This window comes from Coenobita brevimanus, chromosome 83 (genome assembly GCF_032717465.1).
Source record: "Coenobita brevimanus isolate Jiangsu-jjx chromosome 83, ASM3271746v2, whole genome shotgun sequence".
NCBI classification, from domain to species: Eukaryota; Metazoa; Arthropoda; class Malacostraca; order Decapoda; family Coenobitidae; genus Coenobita; species Coenobita brevimanus.
The window spans coordinates 2,497,087-2,521,030 of NC_137036.1; the positions used below are offsets into that span (position 1 = coordinate 2,497,087).

Below are 23,944 nucleotides of genomic sequence, written 5' to 3' on the forward strand. Positions count from 1 at the left end.
TTTAACCATTCAGTACCGGTACTTTCTTCTGCCATTACATGTACTGGAAACCAAAAAGAGCGGTAACAATACAGCTCCTGTCAGTGGATGTCAGAGGACTACTGCCAGGGCATCACCGCATCACAGGACGTGCATTCACCACAAAATTGCCTTTCGGTCAGATTTGCCTGAAGCACGTGGCATGAAAACCAGACATGGGCAACATGACATGCGACAGAGCACATGCCATGATCCCAAGTGTTGACAGGGCTTTACTTGAACTGAAACTGCATCTCTCCTTCTTAACTACTGAGATGCAGCGATAGATTAATGCTAAATATGATGCTGGTCACCAAGAAGTGCTATAGAAAGGCTTTAGAGCCATAGTTTTGTCTTATTCTTCCACTGACCCTTGTAAAGTAAGCTGCCAAAGGACAAAAATCTAAACCAAATTAGAGTAAAAAGCTTGTGGCATTAGCTGGGAAAGAGTACTAGCATTTTCCGTACTAAATGGTTTCATTCATTCATTCATTGCCAGATGCCATGTATCCCAAACAGGGTGGCCAAGGGCTTAGAGTTAATTGTTTTACAGGGAGGGGCACTAATCCTCCACCAACCCCACTTGACACGTAGGTAACAGTGTTATAATTTAGGCTGCTGTGATTCACCCTCTGCAGTTAAGTGAAGTACCTGGCCTTAGCTGGACCAGAATACTTGAATTTTCCTGACCAAAAGAGGTATAACTTGGCCAGAAATTGATCCCGCTCCATCTTGAATGCTGGCACTGTGCTCTTCTCACTTTAATTTGGCCTGAAATTTCCCCCTCCAAATTGCATGTTGAGTTGCAGCAAGATAGCACTAGAATATAATGCTAGTAATGAAGAGGTGCTATGGAAAGTATAGGCAGACCCCAAGATACGATACCCCTACGTGTGACACCCCGGCATAGCGACGGGAGTAGAAATACCACCCTACCCCGCCAAACGATAGTCAAATCCCGGTATGACGATGTTTTTCTTTTTTTTTTTAAACCAATTTTGATGGTGTTTTAGACTTGAATTTTGTTTAGGTTGATCTATAAACTGTTTTTAGACAGAGTAATGTGTTTTAGTCATAGGTGGGATGAACATTGTCATTTTGGGGTACAGTTTACTAAGTTTGATTTTTTTCCAGACAATGATTTTCAGATTTTATTTTTGGGTTTAGGTGAGTTATAAACTACTTTTAGGCTTAGTTTAGCTTGTTTTATAGCTCTTTGGGCTTTAGGTTAGCTAGAAACTTGTTTTTGGACTCATTTGGGTGGGTTTAGGACTTGGTTGGGAGGAAACCCAAGGCTCAGAAACGCATCGCTGCACTGTACGTGTTAAATCTACCCCGATATACAGTACTTTGCCTAGCGATGGGTTTTTAGTTAACCAATTTCCCCATTTAACTGGGTATGCCTGTATATACAACCTTAGGACAGTATTATATTTTTCTGCCATTGAGATACATGAAACAAGCCACAAATGGACAAATAACTGGTTCAGGTCAAGGTTACAGGACTATAGTCATGAAGAAGTGTTATTTAAAAGATCTGTCGCTCTAACTTTTGCCAGACGCCTTAATCCTGTAAGGGATGGCCACAAACAAATCGCCTTCATGTCGCCCTGTCCCCTGCCATTGTGCAGCCCTACCCCCAGCTCACACCCACCCCTCTCTCATATACCATACCTCTCCACTCCATCCCTCCATCACATTGTTTTTATGTATTTGATTAGGAAACACTATTTCTTGTTTTTCAGTACTGTTGGGGAGTAATTAACAGGTTTGGTACATGGTTTAGCTTCTAGTGCATAGAAAACATCAGCTGTACCATGTCTGACCTCAGTCTGGGGATTCATTTAGTGGAAACATAGTATTATTTGACAGTATTATGCTTATTCTTCAGTGTTATCTTCTGTATTCACTTTGGTTGTTATAAGAAGAAATACTGTGCATTACCAAAGAAAATATTACTACAGCATCCTCCCCTCCCAGTTATGCATCTGTGCTGGCTTTTCATCCCACATACATGGAGTCTGTTTCTGTTGGTTTATCACTGTGTAGAAGATAATATGTTGCCCACATCTTGAGCCTCACCCCCACTTCCCTCCCCAAAACTGTGTATGGTCCCAACTTTTTTACCGATTAGTTTATATCCTCCTTCAGTGCCATCCAAGCTGTATTGCAAACTCATGCTTTGGCTCTGTTGATGCTTTAGTGCAGTGTGTCATCCGAGAAGGTTCCTACATTAGCTTGTGCCATTTTTAGCATATATCATTTTCAGCTTGTGCCATTTTCCAATAAAGTACACACAACAGGATACCACTGGGATAATGTATGTAGTGCAGTCAGGATGAGTGTGAAGAAAGCCACATGCTGAGGGGGCGGGGAGGGGGAGGTAGGAATAGTGCAGTGTATTCTGGGTAGGGTTTGTGGGCCGTGGCATCACCACACGCCAGATTTGAAGCGTTGGTGGGGATGTTTTACTGGTCTAACCTCGTGCCGTCTGGATTAGTATTGTGTAAGAAGGAATTTGGTCACGGTTTGGGTCAATGTGTATGAAGAATCGGTACGTCTGGGATGAGCATAATTTAGGGGGGAGTGTATGATTGGGTATTAATTTATATATTTTTGTTTTGCATTATGATACCACTGATTATTATTATTATTACAGTATTATTATTTATTATTATTATTATTATTACTACTACTACTGATATTTTTATTATTATTATTATTATTATTACTGCTACAGCTACTACTATTGTTATTATTATTATTATTATTATTATTATTACTTGTTGTTGCTGTTTTTGTTACTTGTACTACATGGTGCAGTATCTGTAAAGCATTTTAGTAGTGACATTCCATAGTATATTCAGGAAAAATATATCCATTCTTTACACATGTTCTGGGTATTGCATTATTATTTATTGTTCTTGGATTCAGGATTCTGGTGGCTTGAATGGTGAATCAATGAGTGTGTGACCCATTTGACTGGCCATGTTGTTGATTAGTGTGATGATGATGATGATGATGATGATGATGATGATGATGATGCACAGATAATAAAGGTATGAAAACTGATCCCATTATATTAATTATCTCCAAAGGAAGGTATATTTTAGAGGTAAGTGTGTTTGTCTCTGTTTATCAAGCTGTTTATATGTCTCTATCTATCTATCTGTCTATCTATCCACCTGTCTGATTTTGTATTATCTCTGAAGGAAGGTATGTTTGTTGGCTGAGTTTGTTTGTCTCTACCGATCCGTTTTTAGCCGTTTTTATATATCTATCAGCCTATGTCTATCTGTCTACCTGATTTTTTATTATTATCTCTGAAGGATTGTATGTTTTTTGACTAGCTTTGTTTGTCTATCAGTCTATCTATGTCTTTGTTTGTCTATCTATATCTATCTGTCTGTCTATCCATCTTATTTCAGCAGCAATATAAAGACAACTGGATGACATTGCACCAAATTTGGTGGTGGTACTGATGATGATGATGGTGCTGGTAGTGATGATTATGGAACTGATGGAGATAATGATGATGGTACTGGTGATAATGATGATGGCTGTGGTGGTGGTGGTGGTGATGGTTATGATGATGAACAGCAGTACAGAGATCAGTAAGCATAATGATTGCAACATCCTCCCTATTAGTGAATGCAATAAAGAGAAATGAAGTCAGAGAACACGCAGTGAGGCTGGATGGCAAGGAAATGGAGGCTGTGAGTGTAATCAAGTACAAAGGCAGTATGGTGGGTAAGGGTGGAAGTTTAGATGATGAAGTGTTTGCAGGGTCACAGCCAGAATGTTGTGTGGGGTGCCTGGATTTTAGTTACAATTCAGAGTGGTGGTAGGTGGTGGCAGCCATCATCCTTTCACTTGGAGTGCTGGCTACTTCTCCCTTCACCTATATAACATTCTCTGTGCATGTTTGCGTCTATTCCTATTTCTTCCATCCTTCCTGTCACTTTTTACTTCTCATCTTTCCACTGCAAGTGGCTGTACATCGAGTGACAAGCCTAATGTTTTTGTGTAACCCAGGAAACCATTTACAATGTTGGGTGGTAACCATGTAACCAAGTAAGGACCATTGAGCCTGCTATGCTTCCCCTGTTAACTGGGTGGAGAGATACAAATGCAGCATCCATCCAGGAACCAAAATTTCAAGCCCTTCCTGTTGCCCCGCTGAGGTGAATCGGCAAATCAATGTCACCACAAAGGATTGTTGGTTCACCACACGGTGTGTTATGCCACGTGCTCAGAGTTCAACTTCCTGCTCTCTGACTATGTGGCTCTGATATTGAGTTCTTTTCTTTCCAAGACTGGGTCCAGAGCATGCAACCAGAGGAACAGGGCTCAAAACACAGGCTAACCAGTCTTACATATATATACTCGTATATTGCACACAAAGAGTACAGTGACTTGGCACAATACAGTGTGATAGATTACACACACTATGGGAGATACAGGGATTGGAGTTTGAGACAAGGGCTGATAGGATAACTGCAGTTGGTGCCCAGGCATGGGAGCGGTCCCATCAGGTGTGCGCTCCCTGAAGGGGCACGGGACCACTATTATACTTCAGATCGTCAGGTGAGGGCTGCTGGGTGGTGTAGAGGGAGGCCTTTCACTGGAGGGGTCTCTGCCGGTGCATCGCCCCTCGGGGCTGGGGCCAAATAGGTCAAGTAAGCGCGCTGCGTTGCGCCTACTCTTGGTGGAGGATGGTTTGCCGGCTTGTCTGGGGGGGTCTCGGCCGGGAGTCCTGGGGGTGTCCCTCGGTGATTGGTGTCTGCGGTCTTGCCTTCGTTGGGAGTCTGGTGGGGGCTGCCTGTGGCTTCTCCTTCTCTGGGAGACCGACAGTAACTGGTGATGTAGGGGCACTGGTTGTAGTGAGTGTACCCCCATACTCACTATAGGGCCACTCCAGACCCCTTCCAGCAGTGACTACGCTGGGGAGCGTGCTCTGCCCCCTGTGGTGCAGGAGGGGCATCCTGCTTGGCCTCTGGAGGAGTGAGACGGGCAAGCAGCGTGACCCTCAGTAAGTGCTGAAGGGTCAGCAGATGAGGCCCGCACTATGGGTGGGGCCACCCCAGTGGGTGTTGCTGCAGTTCTGCTAGACTTCTGGACTGCAGGCGAGAGGAGCACGGTGGGTGTCCTCTCCCCAGTGAGCACGGTAGGCGTTGCCGCGGTCCTACTCCCGGTGGGGGCTGCAGGTGAGGGAAGCATGGTGGGCGTTTCCTTCCGATGAGCATGGTGGACATCATCGCGGTCCTGCTTGGGGCTGTAAGTGAAAGGAGCACGGTGGGCAGCCTTTCCCCAGCGAGCACAGTAGGCGTCGTTGCGGTTCTACTTGGGGAGTCTGTTGGCACACAGATCCTGCCCCGATCTTGGTGAGCGTTGATCCAGGTGGAGGGTAATGCAGCAGGGTGATTTACCTCTCATGGATTCTGTTGATGGGAACATGGGTGCATGGTGGTTGGGGATGTATGCCTGTCTTGCTCATTCTCTTGTCGTGCCTCCCTGTTGTCTCCCCTTGGTACATCTCGTATTTCACTGTGCTCCCCTGCATCGGCGATTGCTTGCCTGTGGTTGATGGGTCTGCACAGCCAGATAGATAGGGATTACAGCACTCAGAATAGACCACCACTCAGGGATAAATGAGGCTAATCACCCTCTCCTTATATGACATCAGCCTAGCCCCAGGCTCATACTTTTGAAAAAAAAAAAATGTGGCAGGATTTACAGTAAACACTGACTCATCTCTGAGATCTCATGGGGGGCGCGGTAGCACAGTGGTAGCGCGCTGGACTCGTAATCGGGGGATTGCGAGTTCGAGCCTCGCCCGGGGCTGCCGTGCTGGGAGTGGTAGCTCGCTCCTGTAACCCTAGCGGGGCTATATAGTCCAATACAGGGCTTAGCTCGGGGGAACTCCATTTCTCCCATTTCTGAGATCTCATATATATATATATACCCTGTATATATATATTGTTATGTTAGGCGTTTTTAGGTTGACTTTTTGCCCTAGAGACACTAGCTGCTGAGCTGGGGTTCTCTTTCAAGACTGGAACTAGTGTACACTGTGAGAGGAACAAGGCATAAAAACTCGGGTCAACCATCCTTACACGTATATTATCTCAAATTCACGCAGCACCAAGTACAATGTAAATGCAGTTTAGACACAATACACTATACAAGTTCAAAGGCACTGTTTGGACTGGAGAACTCTGTCAGGGCTGCTGAGACCTCAGGCTGTCTATAGGCGTCAGCCAGGTGTGGGAGGGGTCTCATCAGGTGTGCCTGCCCTTAGAGGGCACTCTCAGAGGCCGCATCATCCGGGATGGGCTGCTGGGCAGCATGGTGAGGGGCCCGTTTCTAGTGAGGCATCAGTGAGGAGTTCGGTCTTTAGGACTGGGACTGAATAGGGAGAGTAGTCACACTTGTTTGCACCCACCCTGGGGAGGAGGTCATTGTTTGATGGAGCTGGGGTCATGCCCCAGGGTTCTGGGGGAGCCTCAGGGAGTCCGGGGACTGCAGCTTCCTTCGGGTCGGGTCACCGTCAGGGGTGGTCTGTGGCCTCCTCTCCTTCGGGAATCCAACAGCTGGTGGTCTTGCTTGGGCGCTGGCTGCACTGCTCGTACCCCTGGGGTCACATGGGCCCTTGCCAGACCTCCTCCAGGTGTAGTTCCTCCTGGGGGCTGCCTCTGTGGGGAGAACAGGTGGGGCATCCCGCTCGACCGCAGGAGGGGTGGGCCAAGCAAGAAACGTCCTCCGGAGGGGAAGTCACGGGGGGGCCAGAGACGGGTGATGTCTGGTCTCTCCCTGGCACGGCTAGTAGCCGTCGCTGAGGTTCCAAGGGCAGCAAGGGTAGGGAGACTAGTGGCCATCCCTCTCCTGTCGGAGCGGCTAATGGCCGGCACTGGGGCCTGACTTCTTGGCAGGACTGAGGGTGAGGTGCGGCTAGTGGCCATTGCCTGTCCTCCAGCGCGGCTAGTGGTCGTCGCCGGGGCCTTGTTCTCCGAGTGGACTGTGGGCTGGATGCGGCTGGTGGCCATCACCTGCTGACAGGTGCGGCTAATGGCCGTCGCCGAGGTCCTGTGAGGGGAGGGAACAGCAGACAAAGTGCGGCTAGTGGCCGTCACCTGCCTGCTGGTGTGGCTTGTGGTCGTCACCGAGGTCCAGCTCCCGGAGGCAGCTGCAGAAGGAGAGCAGGCGTTGGCCGTCACTGGTTTCTGCAGAGGGGATGATGCAGCTAGCCATCTCGAGCCTAGTGCAGCTGTAGTGGCCGTCACTCGGGTGCTGTCTGGGACTGAAGTTTCAACCACACTCCGAACCTGGCGAGGGCTGGTCCGGCTGGAGGATAATGGACCAGAACTGCGTAGTTCTCGCCGGGTCCGTTGCGGGGAATAGGGGCGCAAGGTAGTAGGGGACATAGGACCATACTGCCTGGGTATTGCGCGCGCCCTCAGAGCCCCTCCGTTGTCTCCTCCTGGGGTTGGTGTCGCGACGTCTCTGTGGTGTCTGGTCGCGGTGGGCATTTAACATATTATCACTCTATTTTTTTTCTGTGGTACACATGTTCTTAAATGGACTTCTTTTATATTATTTAACCAAATAAATGCAGTATTGAAGAAGGTATAATTATAGAAGGCTGCAAGCGTGGTATACACCTTAACATTGAATCATAATATGTCTTAAATGGCTTGGCCGTCTGTTCATAACGTTATTCCGTTTGTAACTTATACCATTTATTTCTACAATGAGTATTTACACACCTGTGAAATACTGTAGATAAAGTAATAATGATGCAGTATGCAGTGAGCGTGGTAGACATTTTAGTATTGTTAATGGCACTTCACTTATTCATTCCTACTATTTCCCGGTTGTTTTTAGCTTACATATATATTTTTCATTGGCTGTCTTTACACATAATTAAAATACTGTATTAAATATTAGAATGTATATTATTTTTAGAAGTCAATAAGGTAGGAGCGTGACTGGTGGTGTGCTGGTGCGCGTGGGTGCTGCGCGATGGTGTTGTGTTGTTTGGTTTGATCGATGCAGGCATCTGTCCGCTCTGGAGGAAGCCTTAATTTCACCTCCTTTAATGCTTATAAGTCGCCTTTCTCTGCCCCATAATGGCATCCCAAGATGGTAGGTATCAATAGCTATAGTGTCATGGCGTCCTCTGGCCATTTATTGGGGAAATAAGTATTAAAATTGGCTTAAATATAGAGGAGTGGGTTCCTCTGTTGTGTAGTGTGGTCGAAGCTTTAATTTACCAATTTAGCGCTAATAAGATGCCTTTCTCTCCCCCATTATGGCATCCCAGGGTGGTAGCTGACCTAAGCTGTAATGTTATGCCGTTGTCTGAGTTTTTTATGGAAGACAGAGGGAGTAACTTGAGGATAAATAGAGGCGAAGAAGTCTCACTTTGTATGCTGTGGACGATGCCTTACTAATTTATGTCGTATAATGCTTACAGGTCTGCTATTTCCTCTTTATAATGGCATACTAAGGTGGTAGGTGTTCTGAGCAGTAATGTTATGGCGTTGTCCGCGATTTTTATACGAGATGGTAGCAATAAAAAGAGTAAAATAAGAGGAATGGGTCTGGCAGGAGTGGAGGCAGCCAGTGGGAAAACCACAACAAAGGTGGAATGAAGGGCCTGATAATTTAGTGTAGGCGGCCATTTATTACTGTCTGGAGGGTAGTAGTTCATCCTAGTGTGATAGTATGTAGGGTGAAGGTGGGTTTTAGTAGCACAGACCACTAGTGTGACATTTATACTTGTTTTTTTTTTTCTGTAATGGTAGACAAGCTTCTATGCACAAAATTTATAGTTGTATTTGTTAAGAAACTGTAATGTAGTGATCGCAGCAAATGTTTTTTTTTTTAAGTTTTGGAAATGTATGTTTTTGAAGTTATGAATGATTAATCCTTGTCAGTTTTACATGCTGACAGTGACATTGGCTCTGCTACCTTGTTTTGGCTTTTTCATGGAGGTAACAGTCTTGTGGGCTTCTGGCATGTGGTTCCTTCATGCTTGCATTTAAAAGAAGAAAAAAAAAAAAATTGCTGGTTTCCCTATAGCTTTTCGGGTCACTTCAGCTCAGTAAACGTAACCTAACAATGTAACAAGTCATGTTAATTTAAAGTAATTGTATCTAACTTAATTTAACAGCTTAATTTAAAGTATCCAAACCTAACAGTGAACAACCCATATCAATTTAAAGTAACCTAACCTAACAGTTTACATTAATTTAACCCGTTAACTGCGCATGGCGGTTTTTTGGAGGTGTCCGTGGTGCACAGACATAGGGGTAAAAATGAAATTTCCCAAAGGCCAAATTTTGTCTTAGGAATTGAGAGAACACATGCCAAAGTATATATTAATGAAATATTAGCTCAATATTTACCTTGGTAAAGCCGTGGATGAACATCAAAGTGTCTGATTCCCTATTGGATGTATGGTTTTCGTTTTCTTTTTCTTTTTCAGTTTCGGTTTCGGTTTTGAAGGGGCAAACATGCTTGCATGGGTCGGCCTTGGTCACATGGCACTATATTTGAAATTCACCTGCGTAGCCAGGGCTGTATTGAGCAGTCACACTCAGAACATCCCAGGCTGTATAGAGCAGTTAACAGGTTAAAGTAACCTGACCAGATTGACTGAATTGGATAAGTTTGTGTGAAGCTGCAGTATGTGGTGAATGTTTCTGACATATCCGGTGGAGCCAGGATTCCGGGGGCTTGAATGATGAGTGAATGGAAGTGTGGCCTATATGGATTGGGCAAGTTTGTGCTGTCTGGACATTGCTACACCTCACCCTGCCCGTGGGTGGGAAAGGAGGTCCGGATGATGATGATGAACCTGACCTAACCTTATTAAAATGATACAGAGACTGATAGGTTTGTGGGGAGAATCCACCAGTACCAGTTAACCCCCACAGGGTGCCAGTGCTGGTGTAAATAATCTAACCTTGATGCATTTAGTATTTAGGTGCCAGAAATGACATGTCATTATTTAGTCAATTCTTTTTTCCATGGTTCAGATGAGATTTTCATTTGTTTAAAAAAGCTTATGGTGATTTTTATTGGAAATTCCTTAGAATGCCGTTTTTTACTCGTCCTTAAATATATAAGAAAGGGAAAATGATGACCAGATAATGCATCAAAACACATGAAAACCCATAAGAAAGAGCATATAAAAAAAACTACCCAACCAAAACCGGGTACAGTACCTTTATGGAGGGAGGGGGAGGATTTGTTCCCCGAGACCCTGCCATAACATTGCCCCTCCAGCCCACCACTAAGCCTAAGCCTGAAAGCCACTTATAACTAGGCCAGCCATGTACCTTAGGAAGCCACCGCTGCGTTGGTGTGTTTGTCCTGTTTGTCTGGGTCAAATGTGGTGCTGATGGGAACGCTTGCAGCCCGGCTCACATGTGGTTTTAGGGATCAGGAAAGCATTATTACACTGCCAGTATCTCTCATCCATGTTATACCAGCACATTGTCACACTTAGGACACTTCAGCAGTAGTTACAACCCCATGGTTGTGAAAAATTCTCAAGGCTTGCCATGTTGTTTTGGTAAAACTGCTGGACTGTTTCCCACTGCACAGGAGGCAACCTTCACACAGTGGCGACATTTGAAAAGTCTTGCTTGCTGTTGGCAGGTAGGTCACACCCAGTGCAGTGTGCACCCAGGGTGAGTCGGATCATTGCTGAGTGGATAAAGGATTGGTCATGCTTCTCTCAAAAGTCCACTCAGGAAAGACTGATAGGTTATGGAGTGACAAAATAGCAATGAGACCAAGGAAAGGATGGGATGGATAGGTCTATGTGTGAGGATGATATGAAGTGCAGGAAGGGGGAGTAAGAGAGTGTGGATGAGATGGGGGGTATGGGATTGTTAGGTATATGAGTGGTACCGTATATGTGTGTCATATTAGTGGTATATATGTGAAGATGGTATGAAGTGCAAGGAGGGGGAGTAAGAGATTGTGAATGAGATGGGAGGAATGGGATGGTGAGATATATAAGCAAAAAAGGTATGAGTTTCAGGGAGGAGGAGGAGGGTGGAGGCTGAGGCTGAGGCTTGTGGCTGTCCTGTATATAGGGTGATGGAGAGATGGATGTGTTTATGTGTTTCAGACTTGGGGATGCTGTGGTATGGTGTGACAGGCGTATCGTTCAACCCGGCGGATCCAGCGGAGGTCATGCTGAACACGGGAACCACCGCCCCTCTGTTATCCGACCACCCCCGCCCCCTGGTGCCCACCCCAGTACCCTACACAGAGCAGCAGCCACCCACACACCACACCATGGTAAGGTCTGGGTGCCAAAGTGGTAACATGTGAAGGTGTTTGCTTAGTCACACCACCACCACTGTATTATCCAACCATCCCCACCCTCTATTATCCAACCATCCCCCACCCTCAATTATCCAACCATCCCCACCCTTTGGTACCCACCCCAGTACCATAGACATCATGGTAAGATCCTTTTGTGTATTGTTTTTGTTTTATTGTTTTTGTTTGGAAGGAACAGTTTGCTGGCTCCTGGCCTTTGGTTCCTTCTTCCGTTATTAGGAAAAAAAACTTACTTTAGCCTGCTAGAGAACCCTAATCCCTTCTCACCTCAGTTGATGGCCAGGTACGTCTTTATTACCTCTCTATTTGTACAGTTTTCTACAGTGTGTGTGTGTGTGTGTTTTTTAGGCTATGAACACAAAATTTTGCACTGAAGTAGACTTTTCCCTAATTTAGTTAAGGCAGGATTTGACCAATGAAGATCTCTGTATTATATACAGTGACCTTGTGTTCAGTATGGTAATTAAAACAGACAACACTGCTGTACGGAACAAATAAGGGACCTTTATGGGGAAAAGTATTTACCAGTAAGTCAGACAGGACTCTAATTAAAGGTACAGGAATCCACAGAATTTTGTAAACAGTGATAGGGCAGCACACACAGTTGTAGTTTAACATATGAATAAGTGCAGGTAGCACCAAAAAAAAAAAAAAAAAGTGATACTGTATAGAAGATGATTGATTTAATGAACACCAATTTAGTGAAAGACTGAGATAATGGAATAATTACTTGCCGGTATTTTTTGTCCTATTTATTGGAAAATTTGTTAAAATGAGTATAATTCCGTTAAGGAACTTCTGTATACAATAATGCATTTGTGTGGGTATTACTTATGGGTTCAGACTGCTGTGTGTAGCACTGAGAGTTAGCAGGGTTTGCTGGGTTTGGGTTGCCTTCAAGGATTTAGCGGACAGTTCCTTGAAATACCAGAAAAGTTTCCATTATATTGAGCCTTGGTTATGATACTCAGTTTAGCAGAAAATTTAAGATAATGGAATGGGGGTTGGCTGAATAAGTTCTTTAATTTAGCATCTACCAAGTTCTTTAACCCCTTAACCGCGGGGATGTCGGAAGCGCACCGTGCCCATCCCGTGGGGATAATTGCGCTCCGACTGACTTTTTAAAAATATTTGTCAAAAATCAGTTATTAGTCCGAGAATATTATCATTACATATGGCACATACCTTCAGCTTTCTCCTGGGATGTTTGTTAAGCCTTCGTCGAGTACCGTAGGACTTGTGGAGACTTATGAAGTTGGGTAACGAAGTCTCCACTTTACACTTCCCAACACCCCGTAATATGGTTACCACTGCCTGATATTGTCACTAGAAACACTATTCTATGAATTTCAAGTAGTTTGGAATCCATACTGCCCCCCAAAAAACACTGTGAAAGCAATGTAAACTACGAGCGCGTATCAGCTTTCCACCCGCGCACGTTCCCTGCTGGTATTCTGAGGCGGAGCTGTCATTTACTATTCATAAACACACTCACACTTTATATTGCTAGTACTTTATTACACTTATTTGTATATACAGTATTTATCCATAAACTTCTTTCAGTACTGGTAGTTTATTTTCACTCCAGGCATTCACTTTCTCTTTCAGTAAACTACCGTAGAGAGCGAAGTTTTCACTTTCACTGTCATTACACCTAGTATTTATACTCATATTCCTATATGTAATTATTTACGTTTCTGTTTACATTTTCTGTTTTACATTACTGGATATACATTTCTATTTTATTTACACTACTGTATGTTATACACTGTCACTTGCAGTAACTAAGGGCTCCTATCCCTTGGAGCCAGGACGAACTTGGGACACTGAAGCACTCGTACTGGGAGTTTCTGCCACCATTTCTTCCACTAGCTCATCACATGATTCACCAGAAAGATCATAGTCACTGTCCATCATTATCATGGATAAATTAGCCAGTTCACGTTCCACAGCAGAGTCACTTAGTCCTTTACCCCTTCCCACATGAGGTTTAGTAGAGGTAGAGGTCACAGGGCCCTTTGCAATGGGCTCAGAAGCGGCGGAAATGGAGGGGCACGAATCTGACATGGTTTCACCTCAAAAGACGACAGTAAACTGAATGATGTGTCCTGTGGGCAGGGAAGGGCTGCCAAAGTCAGTGTGGTGACAGCTGCTGATTCATATGCTATGAAAGGATTGGCAGGAAATCTAGACAATACATAATAAATTAGTTAGTTCCGGGTGAATGTTAATATCACTTAGGCTTCTCCCTTCCTTTTTTATATATATTTTTATTACGAGAACAGGTCTTACTGCATATATCAAGGGGAAATAACCAGGGAAAATTAGCAAATGAGTGCACGTGGGGTGTTGCCAGGTGATAATTAGCCCATTCCAGATGTATGGCAGTATGAGTTACCTTTTCTCTTTTTTTTATATATATTTTGTATAAGAATAGGGCATAGGGCACATTTCAATGGATGAAATGAGTGGAAAAATCCGGGCAGGATTTGCGTAGCGCTGTTCAGCTGGGCAGGCGGGAGGGGAGTCAAGAACGGGGAAAAATGGCTAAATTGTCAACAGTGGATGGGAGTACAGATGACATTAGCAGCACTGACTATTGTTGGACACTGGCAGTACTGACAGATGATACAAGTCACCACTTGAAAGCCCGGGTGAATGCAAAATAACACAGAATCACAAAAGTGACGCCCCGCGGTTAAGTTGTTAATTGAGCATGTACCGTACTAACACAGTACTGTATTATAAGCACAAGGCGACTGACACTTGGTAACATCACCTCTTCCGACCAGTGCTTGTTCTCTTTGGCTGTGGCACCTATCGACTTCCCAGAATACTGCCCCCAACCTCCCTCCACCCCCCAAAATTCATGTCTGTCTGTGGAAACAAACCGTACTAATGCAAGTTTTTCACTAAACTACAGTAATTTCTTTTCTTTATGTAATATTTTGTCTGCCATACTAAAGGCGAATTAGTATAAAAGATATGCATGTTGGACTTAACTGCCGGGTTTCAGTATGGACCGACACCAAAAATTTGGCTTGAGGCTGCCGGGTGTCAGTAGGAACTGCACTTGTTTTCCCGGTACAGTTTGAGTGACCGCCTCTTCATCTTGTTTCAAAAAGCCAGGGAGAGACTCTCGCCAGCTGAGCCAAATATACCTCAGTTGTCTCTGACTTTCCTAGGTGTAAGATGATGTTTTCTTAACTCGTCTTGTCCAATTCCATTCCCGCCTCATGTGGACTTGTGCCTCATCCACCCCTGTCATTCCTGTTTCCAAGGATACTAGGAAAGGGCTCAGTGGTAGTGCCATAGGGCATGCCACTGTGTCTAGTTTATCTAGTAATGGAGAAGTTATCACATTGAGAGCAAAGGCATAGTTGGTGCCATGATCAGACGCACGAACACCTCCTACTCTTGCGCCATACAGTAGTTCCCTTCCTCATGTCATTACTCATCAACACAGTGACCTATAGACCTGGGGATACTTTCATTTGCAAGAAGAAGAATTGTTGAGTAATATGGTCTTTAATTTATTTCCCTAACTGCTATACTTTTCAAGATACAGTAGAAGTCCGATTTTTCGGCATCTATGGGACCAGGCAAGTGCCGAAAAATTAAAATTGCTGAATTATCAAAAACCCTACCCACTCAGTACCTTATATGTTTTGGTGAACACTATCATGACTACTCATATCATTACAAATGTGTTTGGAGAGAGTACTGTATACTGTTTGATACTGTACAATACTGTAATGAATACAGTACTATACATGAATATGAAAAATAAAGAAATTAGTGAACATACTGTATATAAATGTAATGGTACAGTAGGCCTACAAGTTCACATTCACTTACCTAAACTTATAGTAGGTTCCTTATTTACATATATACAATAGAAGGGGTTGATTGGAGTCTGCTACTGCTGGAAGAAGTCCCCAGCAGTAGAAGGTCCTGCAACAAACTTTCCACTCGTGGAGGCCATTTTCAAAGCACGCAGATGTTTATACTGTTCACAACACATGGCTGGTCCACTCAGGTGTTACAAAGCTCCTGTCTGATGTTACGGTGCTTACAGCACACTCGGATAGTAATCTCAGATATATTTCAGTACGAAGTTCACAAAGCACACAGAAGAATCGAGAGAAGTCGGCAGCAGCACGGCAACATCACGGAAGAATGGCGAAACAGATTCTCTTTCCCATGCTAGACTCAGTACATGATTGTCCTCTCTTTATGCTATGGGAGAAAGAGCTAGCCTCTGAGCTTCTTGGCAGTGGTAGACTCGTTCCATCACTTCCACTATCTCGCTCACTAAGGCCGGTAAAGGCGGGTAGCTAGCTGGCGAGCCTCATGGAGAATTTCAAGACTGACGAAAAAAAATCGGAAAATCTGCCGAACGATCAGAGATTTTCGTAAATGGGACTATTTCTGAAAACTGCTGAAATGTCAGATTTGCCAGGGAATTGGATGCCGAAGAATTGGACTTTTATTGTAGTAAGGTTTGAAAGCAAGCAATTTCCAGGAAACTGGCCACACTGAGAGGATGACCATGGTAAATAGCCTATAGCCCGGTGTCAAGGGGTTAAGACCATTGTAAACCCGGACTAGTGTGTCTTTATAATCTTGACTTCTTTTCCCACTCGAAGATAATGTGCATGGAAAAGTTTGGAAGGAATGAGAAAGTGTTTTTGATCGGTGATATGTATGGTAAAGTAGGGAATGTGAAGGTGGATAGAATAGTTGGTGAGTGGGGTGTGCCTGCTGAGATAGATGAGAATGGCAGTGCGTTTGTGGACATTTGTGCTGGGAGGGGGTTGGTGGTAGCCAATACCCTCTTCAGGCATAAAATGATCCACAGGTATACATGGCGAGTGATGAGAAGGGTGGGTGGTGAACTGAATGAAAGGAAGACAATGATTGATTTTGTGTGTGTGGATGAAAGGATGCGAAGATGTTTAATGGATGCAAGAGCTTATAGGGGTTGGGGGATTGGACTTTCTGACCACTACTTGGTGGTGGCCAGAATTAGGATCCAAGTAAGATGGAGAAATAGAAGAAGGGAAAGACGAGAGAAAGGAGTAGTTGCAAGGAGAGTGGAAAGGTTACAAGAGGATGAGAAAAAGGCAGAGTATAAGAGAGAAGTGGAGGAACGATTGGGCAAATATGAATTGGAGCAGATGGGGGACGTGGAAGGTGTGTGCAGGATATTTACAGAAGAAATATGTGCAGCATGTGATGTGGTGTGTGGGAGGAAGAGAAGACGGAGGGGGGTGCAAGGAACAGCGTGGTGGACTGAAGAGGTGAGACAGGCAGTAGCACAAAAGAAGAAAGCATACAATGAATGGATGAGAAATAGGGGCGTGGAAGAAGTTGAGAGGCGGAAGAGTGAGTTATATGTAGAAAGAAAGAGGTCTATCTATCTATCTATCTATCTATATCTATCTATCTATCTATCTATAGCCCGACGCCCTAATCCCGCAAAGGGTGGCCGCAGACAAAACGCCTCCAAGTCACTGTGTCACCCACCATTTGACTCCCCTCCCCCCAACTCATCCCCCCCTCCCTCATATACCTCTCAACTCCATCCCTCCACCTCATCCTCGGTCTACCCCTCCCTCTCCCTCCCTCCACCTCACCTACATACACCCTCTTAGTCAGTCTTTCATTCTCCATTCTCTCCACATGTCCAAGAAAGAGGTGAAAAGATTAGTAAGAGAGAGTAAGAAGAGAGTGGATGAGGAATTTGGAAGGAATTTGAGTGTAAAGTGGAGGGACTGTAAGAAAATGTTCTGGAAAGAGGTGAAGAGAGTAAGACAGGGTGGAAGTGAGGTTAGCAGGGGAGTGAAAAATAAAAATGGTAGATTACTAGTGGAGAAGGGAGAAAAAGTGAGCAGATGGAGAGAACACTTTAAGGAATTGTTGAACATACAGGATGGAAGTAATGCGAGTTTAAGTGGCTGGGGAATGGCTGGGAGAAGGAGGGAGGTGAGAAGACAGGAAGAAATCAGTAGGATAGAAGTTGTGGAAGCAATGAAGAAAGTTAAATTGGGGAAAGCCCCAGGAATTGATGGAGTGTGTGGTGTAATGCTGAAGCATGGGGGAGAGATAGTAGTAGAATGGATGTGGAAGATGTGCAGATTGGCCTGGGAGGAAGGTAGAGTCCCGGAGGATTGGAAGTCAGGTATAATTATTCCCTTGTACAAAGGAAAAGGGGAAAAAGAAGTGTGTGGTAATCATAGGGGCATTTGTCTTCTTAGTATAATAGGAAAAGTGTATGGTAGGATACTTATTGACTGAGTTAGAGAAAGAACAAAGGAATTAGTTGGAGAAGAACAGGGAGGCTTTAGAAAGGGAAGAGGTTGTGTAGATCAGATATTCATTCTTAGATCTTTAGTGGAAAAGTTTCTAGAGAAGGGAAGGAAGTTGCAAGTGGCCATCTTGGATTTGGAGAAAGCATATGACATGGTGGATAGGCAAGGATTGTGGAAAGTATTAAGAATATATGGAGTAGATGGGAAGTTGTTGAATGCTGTGAAGAGTATGGATGATGGTGCTTAGGCTGCAGTGCGTGTGGATGGTGAACTAAGTGAATTTTTCTCTTTGAAGGTTGGGTTGAAACAGGGATGTGTCATGTCTCCATGGTTGTTCAATCTGTACATGGATGGGGTAATAAAAGAGGTACAAGGTAGGGTAGTGGATGTTGGAGTGGCCCTGGTGAGAGAGGGTAGTGTTTGGAAACTCCCTGTACTGTTGTTTGTAGATGATACTGTGTTGTTGAGTGAAGACGAAGGGGAGCTGCAAGGCTTGGTGGATGAGTTTGGGAGAGTGTGTAAGAAACGGAATCTAAAGGTGAATGTAGGGAAGAATAAAGTGATGGTCTTTGGGAGAGGTGAAGTCAGTGAATGTACAGTGAGGTTGGATGGTGAGGAATTGGAAAATGTGAGTACGTTTAAGTACTGTACTTGGGTAGTGTGATGAGTAAGGATGGAAGTTTGGAGGGTGAAGTGCTTGAAAGGGTACAGCAGGGAAGAAAGGTTGCTGGTTCCTTGAAAGCAGTGATAAGAAACAGGGAAGTGAACATGGAAGTGAAAAAGTTACTACATGACAGTATTGTGATACCAACTCTAACGTATGGAAGTGAAGCTTGGACGTTGTTGGAAGAACACAAGTCAATGTGAGAGCAGTAGAAATGAGTTATTTAAGAGGAGCCTGTGGAGTCACATGGAGAGACAGGCTGATGAATGAGGATATAAAGGAGCATTGTGGTGTGGATGTGGATGTGATAGGAAGCATTGTGAGGAACACACTGAGGCGGTTTGGCCATGTGGAGAGGATGGAGGGTGAAAGACTGATGAAGAGAGTGTATATGAGTGAGGTGGAGGGGGGAAGAGGGAGGGGGAGGCTGAGGATGAGATGGAGGGATGGGGTGGAGAGGTATATGAGAGAAGGGGGTGTAAGTTGGGAGCAGGGCAGTGAAATGGCGGGGGACAGGGTGACGTGGAGGCAATTTGTTTGTGGCCACCCGAAACGGGATTAAGGCGTCTGGCAATAGATAGATCGATAGATAGTAGATTATTATTATTATTATTATTATTATTATTATTATTATTATTACATTATTATTATTATTATTACATTATTATTATTATTATTGTTATTATTATTGTTATTATTATTATTTTTATTATTATTACTGTATTGTTATTATTATTATTATTATTATTATTATTATTATTACTATTATTACTATTATTGTTATAGCAGCAGTAGTAGTATCCACAGCCACATGATTCAACAGCACCATCCAGCCCTCTTGAATTATCAGAAGAGGCTGGATGACTCCGTCACTGATGCCTGTGCAGGATGTAATACATCACCTCATACTATTAAGCACATTATGCAAGACTGCATTGCACACAATCTGCAACACAGCACCCCATACTATTAAGCACATTATGCAAGACTGCATTGCACACAATCTGCAACACAGCACCCCATACTATTAAGCACATTATGCAAGACTGCATTGCACACAATCTGCAACACAGCACCCCATACTATTAAGCACATTATGCAAGACAGCATTGCACACAATCACCTGCGCCAACAACACAACATACACTTCTTGAGAGCTCTGTGGGAAAGCCCGGTCTCGGCCTTGGCCTTCCTTAGGGACTCGGGGCTGTTCGGCCAGACTGCCTAGGTTACAGCTACTACTACTACTACTACAACTGCTACAGCATAATAGTTATTATTACTGTATTATTATTATTATAGCTGTAGCAGTAGTATTCATAGCCATACAATTCCAGAGCATATTAGTGGTATTAATGTTATTATTATTATTATTATTATTATTATTATAGGAGACTGACAAGAGATCGAGCTGGCTGAATGAATGTGGGAGAAGTGCACGATCAGGGATTTGGCACCCCTTTTTAATGTGACAGTGTTTGGATTCATTGTATCGGATATGTTTATGTAAAGCTACAGAACTCGGTGAATGTTTTTGGTGTGTCACATACAGCCAGGATTTCGGGGGCTTGAATGATGAATGAATGGAAGCGTGGCCCATTGGATTGGGCAGACTTGGGCTGTCTGGACGTTGCTACTCCTCACCCCTCCCTAGGGTGGGAAAGGAGGTCTGGATGATGATCCATCCATCCATCGCCAGATGCCATGTATCCCAAACGGGGTGGTCAAGGGCTTAGAGTTAATTGTTTTACAGGGAGGGGCACTAGTCCTCCACCAACCCCACTTGACACGTAGGGATGCCAACAGCATCTGGTGTTCCCAGGCGGTCACCTATCCAAGTACTAACCAGACCCAACGTTGCTTAACTTCGCTGACCGGACGGGAAGCGTTGTACTCAACGTGGCATGCCGTGGATGATGATGATGATGATAATGATTTTACTATTATTGTTATTATTATTATTATTATTATTATTATTATTATTATTATTCCACAGCTGTATGATCCCACAACAGGGGACTATATAACTCAGCCGGAATACATGTATGAGAGTTATGATGGTTATGATGATGATTCGTCCGGGAGTCAGGTCATGCAGCAACAACAGCAGCAGCAGCAACAACAACAACAGCAACAGCAGCAACATCAGCAACAAGCCCCTACTGACACAACGCACCACCACCACCACCAACACCAGCCTGATGAATCACCACCACCACAACCCAAGTCAAAGAAACCCAAGGTAAGACGAAGTTCATCATTACCATCATTACCATCATCATCATCATCTGTTTCTTCTCTCTCACCTTATCTTTCATCTTGTCTGTCACCTTTCTTCAACTCACGCCATCGTTGCTGTTTGGGGAGGCGTTGAGTCAGTAGAGAGATGGCCTTCAGTCGTAATGGACCCAAGTTTGAATCCTGGCTGGGGCAGGGAACAGTGTTAGGATTTTGAGTTCATGAAGCAGACATTACTGATGTGCCAGAAGACCTGCCAACATGTCCTAACAACACCCCACCAGTACACCAGGCTGGATGACACAGCCCTAGCATATGTTCAGTTTGGACGGTGGGTGTTAGCACCAAAATGGTGACATGTAGAGGTGTATTGTGTATAGGAGGACTTGTGGGTCTTTGGTACAGCCTGTGAAGCCTGTGTCGTGAGTTGGACACATTAGTTTAAAAAAGAGAAGTCCTTCCATTCCATTGTTGATGTACCTCAGCCTGTCACTGCCCTGAATTATTCTGATGGACCAAATGAAACATAAGAGGGTAACAGCAGTGGACCAGATGACTCATGTTTGGCAGCCCCGGTAGCACTGACTTCACTTGAACTATAATGAAGTCAAGGATACCATTTGTTATTCGAAACTGTAATCATAAGACAAGGATAGCATTCTTGATTCTTTTTCTGTCTCTATTGCCAGACATTTCAATCCCGCGGGGGGGGCAACAAACAAAATCGTCTCCATGTTGCCCTGTCCCCTGCCATTTCATTACCTTCCCCCCAGTTCACCCCCCCCCTTCCTCCATCTCATCCTCGGCCTCCCCCTCCCCTCTCCCCCCCTCCACCTCACTCATACACTCTCCTCATTAGTTTCTCACTCTCCATCCTCCACATGGCCAAACCACTTAAGTGTATATCTCCTAACGGCTTCTGTCACATCCACACACAACGCTCCCTCACATCCTCATTTGTCAGTCTGTCTCTCCAAGTGACTCCACAGGCTCCTCTCAGATAACTTATTTCCACTGCTCTCACTCTTGACTTGTGTGTGTCCCTCCGGCAGGGTTCAAGCTTCACTTCCAATCATTAGGGTTGGTATCACAATAATGTCATGCACAGGTCCCGTGTTGGACCAAAAACGTGTTGGACTAACAATAGAGCTTATGGGGAAAAATGAATTATGTCAGCAACCCTAGGAAAAGTCACCCTAAATACCCACCATATACCTTTACATATATTGGTACTACTGTAATTATAATAAGTGGTGCTGTACTGTGAATGATAACTAACCTTTTAGGATAGAGTTGGTGGGCTTGCTGGGAATGGAAGGTGGTATCCAAGGCTGTAGGTAGTCCTACTGGGTCCCCGGAGGATGGCTGCTGGCGTCACTAGTAGGTAATGGCTGTTGCTCCTCCTCAACCTCCCTCATAAATCCTGCAAAATCACACTCAGAATCACTATCCTCATCCACATCCATGGAAGGTCCTGCTTCTGCCTGTCCTAGCACTCCGTAAGCATTCACTGCTGCCAGGATCTTGTCTTGGTTTTTTATTATGGTCCTCACGCTGGCTCCATTCACGTCGTAGGCCTTGGCGATGTCCACTTTCCTATCCCTTTTCTTCTTCCTCTCGATGATTTCTAGCGCTTGGTGGCCTGAGGGAGGTGCCGATGCTTCTTGGGGTTCTCAGAAGGCTTCCTAGGCATCGTGAGCAGGATAAAATGCAGTAGCAAGGGCTTGAAAATGCAGCGAGAAAAAAGCACCTTCCAATGCGAATTATGCGACTGAGTGGCACTGTGGCGGGAGAAATTTAAACAAAATATCACGTGAGAGCAGAAGCATTTTTGATTGGACGACATCACAATCACGTCACGATAGCGGGTGGGGGAGGCAACTTGATCAGAAGTTTTAATTGGCTGTCAGCATCACAGGAACGTCCAGGATGACCGTGTTGGACCAGGGGTGATCATGCTAGAGGCAAACTCTGCGGATTTCGCCCACTTCTCGGAGCTCCGTGTGTGTTATGCTAATGCACCCGTGTTACAGTAATTAAATTGTATTAAATCGTACTAATTTTTTGCTCTCCGTGCTGGACGTGAATCGTGCTGGACAAACGCGTGTTGGACGCAAGGGTACTGTACTGTATTTATTTATTTATTTATTTATTTAGTTTTTACTTCCATGCTCATTTCCCCGTTTCCAGTCACAGCTTTCAAAGAACCAGCAACCTTTCTTCCTTGTTGTATCCTTTCAAGCACTTTTTAGATTAATATTTTAGTTGACCATTGGCCAGGAACATTCCCATTGAACCCATGTTGTAATAAATTTGATAGGTGCATAGTGGCTGACAGAGCCAGTAACTGCTTGCCCCCAAGACACACACTGACACCAAACTTGACATGGACAGGCTCTGACATACCGGGCATGCCCAGCCAAGTTTCACCTCATTCCACCTACTGGTTTGATCTGTGGAGGGTTCCCAATGTCTGGCAAAAATCTGGGCCCAAAAGTTCGTGTGGCTCATGTGCAACAGACTGCATGCAATTATAACTTACACGATCATTGTCAGATCATCGTTCCAAATTTGATGTATGGCAAGTTGAAATCTGAGGGGGGTCAAATGTGGACAGACAGACACATACACAGAGAACACTATTTGTGTAGTATTATTGATGTATGATTGGTTGTCCAGAAACACAACTGGATTGTATAACGAGATTGGCCTGTACTGACACTGTCTGATAGGTTAAGATGTTGGGGTGATGATGTTAGGGATGATGATATGTTACAGTGTACTGATGTAATACTCTGGGGTGATGATGTTAGGGATGATGATATGTTACAATGTACTGATGTAATACTCTCCTACCATTTACAGGTCCACCACCACCCAGCACTCAAACTAAAGACTCCCATTGCCTACCAGAAGGATACCGACCTCAGCGCCATACCCATCATGAGGGAGGGAATGGGTACGTGTGTGTGCTGTGTTGCTGCCAGCGTACGGGGCTTAGTAGCACCTCTTCTTTAGTGAATTATTTTATATAGTGCTGCCTACTGCATCCTTCACCTTTCATTCTTTTTCTGTGTCTGCCCTCCTCTGTCCCTATTAGCCTGCTCCCATCTTTCCTGTCACTTTTTATTACTCTTTTTTCCTTTTCGTATAGCTTTACATTGAGTGACAAGCCTAATGGTTTCCTGTAAGCCAGGAAACCATTTACAGTGCTGGGTGGTAACCATATAACCAACCCATATGTGTTTCCTACGTGTTAGCAAGTGGGTTGGTGGAGGGTTAGTGCCCCTCCCCGTAAAACAACTAACTCAGAGGCAAACGGCCACCCCTTATGGGATTATGTTGT

At 44.5% G+C, this 23,944-nt stretch overlaps 1 protein-coding gene and 1 pseudogene across 1 annotated transcript in view; one reads left to right on the forward strand and one right to left on the reverse strand.

Annotated features, from left to right (window-relative positions):
• Positions 1–8,064: 8,064 nt before the first annotated feature.
• LOC145409822 (uncharacterized) overlaps positions 8,065–23,944 on the forward strand; it is a 39,250-nt gene continuing 23,370 nt past the window's right edge. The window contains exons 1-4 of the mRNA XM_080280130.1: positions 8,065–8,163; positions 11,165–11,337; positions 20,357–20,602; positions 23,464–23,557. Of these exons, the coding sequence (XP_080136256.1) occupies positions 8,148–8,163; positions 11,165–11,337; positions 20,357–20,602; positions 23,464–23,557 (529 nt within the window). The 5' untranslated portion in view covers positions 8,065–8,147. The remainder of the gene's footprint in view (positions 8,164–11,164; positions 11,338–20,356; positions 20,603–23,463; positions 23,558–23,944) is intronic.
• On the reverse strand, positions 20,158–20,275 carry LOC145409989 (5S ribosomal RNA; annotated as a pseudogene).